Source organism: Lepidochelys olivacea (assembly GCF_965140295.1).
Source record: "Lepidochelys olivacea isolate rLepOli2 genome assembly, chromosome: 4".
NCBI classification, from domain to species: domain Eukaryota; kingdom Metazoa; phylum Chordata; order Testudines; family Cheloniidae; genus Lepidochelys; species Lepidochelys olivacea.
This window is the reverse complement of record NC_140414.1, coordinates 17531950-17538855: the sequence shown is the minus strand read 5'-3', so window position 1 is coordinate 17538855 and position 6906 is coordinate 17531950. Positions and strand designations below refer to the sequence as shown.

Sequence of the window (6906 nt, the reverse complement as noted above, 5' to 3'; positions counted from 1 at the left end):
CATTCCCTATCCCAGTGATTCCTTCTAGGTATGGAAAATAATTTTTCATACCTGGTTCAAACCTTACACAGCATTCCTGCTTATAGCATTGCTGCTCCATGTCCCTGCAAGCCAGAGAGAACAAAGACAAAGGTAAAGTTTCTTTCCCAATTTTTAAAAATTGGCTCTTCCCATTGGCTCTTTTGGTCAGGTGCTCACTTTCTTTTCTTTACCTGAGGGACTTTTTAACCCTTTACTGGTAAAACAAGTAGAGAACAGCTACCAAGAGGGATTTTACAACTAACTGGCTGGCTGGGTGTCCATCAAAGGGAGTTACCCCCCACCCCCTTCATTTATCACATGAGTTCTTTGAGCTAATGAGATACAAGGGTTTAGAATTCATTGTAACTGAAGTCAAACAGGTGAAATACTACTCTTTGATAGTAGACTCAAGTTCTGATATCACTCATGTTGATCAATTTTCTGTCGTTTTATGATACTGCTTACCTGGTGCCATGAATGCGTTAGGTTTCTATCAACTGAAAGCCACACAGGCAAGTCACTCTTCCAGGCCATAAAGTCTTTATCAGACGCAAACAACACTGGTATTGAAAACTGCAGAGGTCAGTCATACAATAATGCAAGTAACATGTCTAGAAAGTATGAAGGTCTTGAAGCTCAAAACAAAACACTAAACCCTAAACACTAAACTAAAACTAAACACTAAACTCTGTGTGTGCCATGTACAACTCATTCTCTGAACTTAGTTGGAACTTACAGCATTGATTCTTGTATGGAAGCCATAAACTTTTTCAGTTTTGTTCAGAAACTATATGGTTTTCTTGCAGCATCACCCAGGTGATGGAAGTTTTGTGCAACAATCTTACCAAAAGCGAACAAGAAACTCCCCTTGCCCTAGAAACCCTGTCAGATATGAGAGGGTCCTGTCATACCGAATCTTGTAAAACAATTGTAGTGAACTATGAAGACATTCAACATAGTTTGAAAGAAGACTTCCTTGTAAGAGTTTGTCATGAGCTCTCAGTCTCCATTGGATGATTTTGAGGAGTAAGCAAAACAACTGGGAAGTGATGTTGATGATCTAACGGTGGTGCCACTCTGTACAAGGCCACAGGCATCAGCTAAAAACTGACAAATTCACAGCTAGAAGCTGGACCAGTTCATTGTGATTCAAAGTGGATGATAAAATGTATAAGAATGCATATAGTGTTTAAATGTCATGAAAAACTGGTGAGATGTTGCATGCATAGTTTTCAATTATTTGTACCCTTTTATAATGTAATAGCAAACACTTGTATTGTATATACCCCTGTAAGTAAGTAACCCATCAAATGAGAAAGAAGCCTTGTGTAATGCAAATGAAGAACTTTAACAGAAAAGTGCTAAATCCTATGCATGGGAAGCAAATGGTTATTGTGTGTGAGATCGAAGACTTTGAAGTGCATTCCTTCCCTCCCATCCTCTGTCATGAAGAAGAGACCTGTGTGGGAACTGTTGCTGTCAGCTTGGGTTCTGTGAGAAGCTATAAATATGGACACAAGGAAAAATTCTTTATCTCTGGACTGTTTGGATTCTTACAGGGCAGAATAATGGAATGAGAAGACAATCATCCCCAAAGTTACTCTGGTTAGCCATAAAATACTTTTGGGAAACTGGCAGATCACTACATCTCTGCCACCTTCTGAAATTATAGACTGTGATTCACCTGTACATATATTTTTATCTGCTTTAACCTCTCAATAACTCTCATTCCTTTTTCTTAGCTAATCAGCCTTTAGTCGGTTTACTACAGAACTGGCTACCAGTATCGTGTTTGGTGTGACATCTAGGATGCAACTTGCCCTGGATTAGTGACTGGTCTCTTGGGACTGGGTGTAACCTGAATACGTTGTGATTTTGGGTGTAAATGACCATTTGTCACATAGTCCAGCTTGCCTGGGTGGCAAGATAGACTGCCTGCAACTCCATTTAAGTCTGCTGTGGTACTTTGGGAGTTCACATTTGTTACTGGGTTGGAGAATCTAATTATAGAACATACCACCAGTTTGGGGAGTTTGCCCTGATTGTGACAGTCTGCCCTGAGGAGGCACTCATGATTGTGACCCACTCCACACAGCGTGACAGATGAGTCCTACCTGAAGAACACAAACATACTGGAAAGCAAAATCTTCCCAATGGCAAAAGTGACTTCCTTCGAGGACGAAGGAAATGTGAGGTTGAGTAGTTCTATGTTATTTAACCTTGACAAGCTAAGTTCGGAACTAAAACGAATACATCCGATGTTATGCTGAACTAGCCACAAGGTCTGGCTTCCTTATGTCTCTGGATCAAGTATGAAGTGAAGAGAAGATGAAGACATGCACCCAAGAGTTGTTCTGTGCTCCTGGGGATGATCTAGAACCTGAGCTTTTGGCTACAGTGTGTCCATCTTCAACACTGTTAAGATATTGTGACATGCGGGATTAGAGTGCACCTGTAGTCATCGAATTTTTGCATGACGAAGCTTAGAGTAATGTCCTCCTGAATGTTGTCATTGAGATGAGACGGTATTTGGCTGTACCCATTGACAGCTGTGAAGCAGAGAATTGTTCTCGAAGTTTGCCTCAATGAAAACCAGTCTTTGGTCACGTGTGGTAGAAAAATCTTCATGCTCTCGCTGTTCAGTTAGTCCAATGTGATTTCCTTTGTACACTTTGTTATTTGAGCAAATAACAACAGAATTAAAGTTTGCAGGGTGGCAGTTTAAACTTGCAGCATTTCAGGACTCTTCATGGTTTTCCTTTGTATGTTTGTCCAGCCAGTATACACTCTGTTCCCTGTGTTCAATTTCCGGTTTAGTCAGTAATATACATGAGCTTGATTTTCATAAACTAGTTACTTTTTTGCTTTCATTAATACCCTGTTCACATGAAAGGGGACCTCCAAAAAACATTACCCCAGGGGTCTCCAATCTCTCTAATTGGGCCCTGCTTAGGAACACTACATCAGGGGAAGAAAAGGAGTACTTGTGGCACCTTAGAGACTAACCAATTTATTTGAGCATGAGCTTTCGTGAGCTACAGCTCACTTCATCGGATGCATACCGTGGAAACTGCAGCAGACTTTATATACACACAGAGATCATAAAACAATACCTCCTCCCACCCCACTGTCCTGCTGGTAATAGCTTATCTAAAGTGATCTAAAGTGATCATCAAGTTGGGCCATTTCCAGCACAAATCCAGGTTTTCTCACCCTCCACCCCCCCACACACAAACTCACTCTCCTGCAGGTAATAGCCCATCCAAAGTGACAACTCTCTACACAATGTGCATGATAATCAAGGTGGGCCATTTCCTGCACAAATCCAGGTTCTCTCACCCCCCTCCAAAAACACACACACACAAACTCACTATCCTGCTGGTAATAGCTCATCCAAAGTGACCACTCTCCAAGTTTAAATCCAAGTTTAACCAGAACGTCTGGGGGCGGGGGGTAGGAAAAAACAAGGGGAAATAGGCTACCTTGCATAATGACTTAGCCACTCCCAGTCTCTATTTAAGCCTAAATTAATAGTATCCAATTTGCAAATGAATTCCAATTCAGCAGTTTCTCGCTGGAGTCTGGATTTGAAGTTTTTTTGATTTAAGATAGCGACCTTCATGTCTGTGATTGCGTGACCAGAGAGATTGAAGTGTTCTCCGACTGGTTTATGAATGTTATAATTCTTGACATCTGATTTGTGTCCATTTATTCTTTTACGTAGAGACTGTCCAGTTTGACCAATGTAAATGGCAGAGGGGCATTGCTGGCACATGAGGGCATATCTCACATTGGTGGATGTGCAGGTATACGAGCCTCTGATAGTGTGGCTGATGTTATTAGGCCCTGTGATGGTGTCCCCTGAATACATATGTGGGCACAGTTGGCAACGGGGAGTCCATCTGTTCTGACCGTTTTGCATGTTATCAGTCTTTACATATGATTCTGGGATTGGAGAGCAGGGGTAGAGGGGAGTTTAGAGATGGGAACCGATGGCTTCATAAACGGACATAATTAGCTGGGAGCTCAGAGCTGGTGGCTCGCCATTGCACTGGTTCTGTATTAAAGGATTGTTAATCATAATACATATTCATGACTATTAACTAGCTATGTATTAGCTATCCAGCTTGGAACCTGAGCGTTACATTTACTTGTCAACTGGAACCTTTGAAATGCTCATTCATGTTATTTCCCCCGGGGGAGCCCCAGGCCCTCTGGGGCGCCGGGTGCCCAGAGAACACGACTCACTCCTACTCATGATGACCTGGCTGCTTCTCAGCACGGGGCCGGTGACCCCCCCGGGCAGCATGACCCCACCTGGGAAGGGCCGCGGCGGGTGAGCCCCAGGGCAGGGTGTTATTTCTCTCGCTCACACACTCACAGCCTGACTCTCAGACGAACCGCGCCTGACCCATCCGCGGCCCATGTGAGCCAGGGCACGGGGAATGGGAACTCCCCGCCTCCCCTCCGCAGGTGAGTGAGCCCCGCACGGCGGGGTGGGGTTCCCATGAATTCCCCGCGGGCTCCGGGTGCTGACCCCGCGGGGATAAAAGCGACTGCGGGCCGCTGCGGTGGCTCAGAGCTGAGCCGAGCCCAGCAGCCCAGCACCAGCCTCCGCCGCCAGCCCGGACCATGAGCCGCCCCCGGAGCTTCGCCCTCGGCCGCCCCCTGCTGCTGCTGCTGCTCGTGGCGGCCTGCGCCGCGCTCTGCCGGGGTACGGGGCTCGCTGCGCCGGGCTGGCCTTGGGATCCGGGCTGGGGGAGTCTCGCTTCCCACTGGGCCTTGGAAGGACGGCTGGGACCCAGGTGTCCGAGAGCCGGCCGGATGCGGAGGGTGTCCGGGGTGGGTGGATGGGCCCCAGGTGTCCGAGAGCCGGCCGGATGCGGAGGGTGTCCGGGGTGGGTGGATGGGCCCCAGGTGTCCGAGAGCCGGCCGGATGCGGAGGGTGTCCGGGGTGGGTGGATGGGCCCCAGGTGTCCGAGAGCCGGCCGGATGCGGAGGGTGTCCGGGGTGGGTGGATGGGCCCCAGGTGTCCGAGAGCCGGCCGGATGCGGAGGTGTCCGGGGGGATGGATCGGGCCCAGGCTGTGGGACGAGGGGTGTCCCCGGCCGCCCCCCTGCAGAGTATCTGGCCGCCGGCAGGAGCTGAGTCTTTCTCCCCCTCCCCTGACAGGGGCCCCCGGGGCCGTCGAGCTGCGGTGCCAATGCGTGCAGACAGTCTCCGCGGTGATCGCCCCTAAGCTCATCGCCCTCGTGGAGCTGATCCCCGAGGGGCCCCACTGCGGGGTGCCAGAAGTCATGTAAGTGTCCGGGCCCTGCTGCCCCCTCCCAGCCCGCGCCCCCTCCCCGCCAGCCCCGCGCTCACCCCGCTCTCCCCTCTGCCTCCCCGCAGAGCCACCACGAAGCAAGGCAAGAAAATCTGTCTGGAGCCCAGCGCGCTCTGGGTCAAGCTGATCCTCACCAAGATCCTGAGCAGGTACCTGCCCTGGGGGTGTTCCGGGTGCTCTAATCTGGGCGCTGCCTGTTGTCGCAGGGGGTGTATCGATTCAATGAGCCGCCCAGGGGGCTAAAAGGAAAAGGTGACTTGCTTCCAGCAAAAACAAACCGAAATCCCAGGCTTGGCTTCCTCATGGATTTAGCAGCCCAACCTGGTGCATTAGCTGGGAGCAGAAAATAGGGTCTGGGCTGGCCCAGCGAAGACTGTTCTTTACAGAAATGTTTCCCCTCCACTTAATCGGCTGCCATCATTCCAAAATTGTCCTGTGACTTGATTCAAGCTTATTAAGAGGGGAGCTGGATTCACCCTGGGAGAGTTTATGAGATGTCTAGCCTTTACAAATGTTGTGATGAGCTGCCCTGTATCATCACATGCAGCTTGATATTGGCTACCAGGTTCTCCAAAGCCATGATATAGACAGGCAAGATTTTTCTCCCACCACTGTGCTGGATGAAAAATATTAACTACATTCACAAAACAATAGAAAGAAAAGTAGGAGTCTTACAAATCAGGGCTTTCTATTAATTTTCAGATATCTCCAAATCTGATTCGTGTGATTTCTTATGATTTAAAGAGCCCATTCCAGCAACCTGGTGCTGGACCCAGTTCTGCAAACTCTTACACCTCTATCTTAGTTACTAGCTTAATGAATACAATTACAGGCATATTAGCCTGTGCATTGCAGAACTGGGTCCTAGATTGCTTTCTTTGATGCTACACTAACCTTATGTATTCCCATTCTGTTCCAACACAAATGAAGGTAGTTTTAATGGTGGGGATTAGCATATCTATATTGGTAGAAATTCATTTCCTAAAATTGACCTTATGTCTCTTGTAAACATAAAAACAAACCAAAAACAAAGAACCTTTTAATATCCAAGTGACTTGTCATCCATTCCCATTTGGGTCCAGATTCTGCCACTCTTACCCATCCTGTGTAGTATCTCATTCCCCCAGAAGTATCACTGAAGTGGGCTAATACTGGTTCATGTTACCTATTTCCCTTTGTCAGTCTGGCTGACACAACCTTTACCAAATAAGGGACCCCATGACTTCCATGTGAGAAAGCCTGGCTCCGAAACACTCATTGTTCAAAGCAATATATAGCTGAGGGTTATCAGTCATTTTGGAGTTCTCCTTTCAGTTTTCAAAACACTAAGTGCTGAGATAACCCCATTCTTAGCAAAAACTATTTTCCTTTAAAGCAAGTCTGAGTCTTATCAGCTTGGCTGAGTGGATAAGTGCTGATCTCAACTCATTTCATTTTCCTTTCAGTGCAACATCAAAAAAATAATGAAGAAAACCTCTGGATTTGCCTGCCAAGAAAATGAGCCAGGGACTGCAAGAAAATAATTTTATCTGTGGGTCACACTGAATTTGTGCTCATCC

General features: G+C 47.2%; 1 protein-coding gene across 2 annotated transcripts; it reads left to right on the top strand.

The window, feature by feature from the left end:
• The first annotated feature begins 4399 nt into the window (after window positions 1-4399).
• Window positions 4400-6906, top strand: LOC311519746 (growth-regulated alpha protein-like). Of its 2 annotated transcripts, none has more exons than XM_084626602.1 (4): window positions 4400-4494; window positions 5194-5320; window positions 5413-5496; window positions 6793-6906. In XM_084626602.1, the coding sequence occupies exons 1-4, from the start codon at window positions 4467-4469 to the stop codon at window positions 6809-6811; spliced, it is 258 nt and encodes an 85-aa protein (XP_084482728.1). In that variant the 5' UTR covers window positions 4400-4466; the 3' UTR covers window positions 6812-6906. The 2 variants fall into 2 exon arrangements, with proteins under 2 accessions (XP_084482728.1, XP_084482727.1); XM_084626601.1 differs by lacking the exon at window positions 4400-4494 and adding an exon at window positions 4576-4735.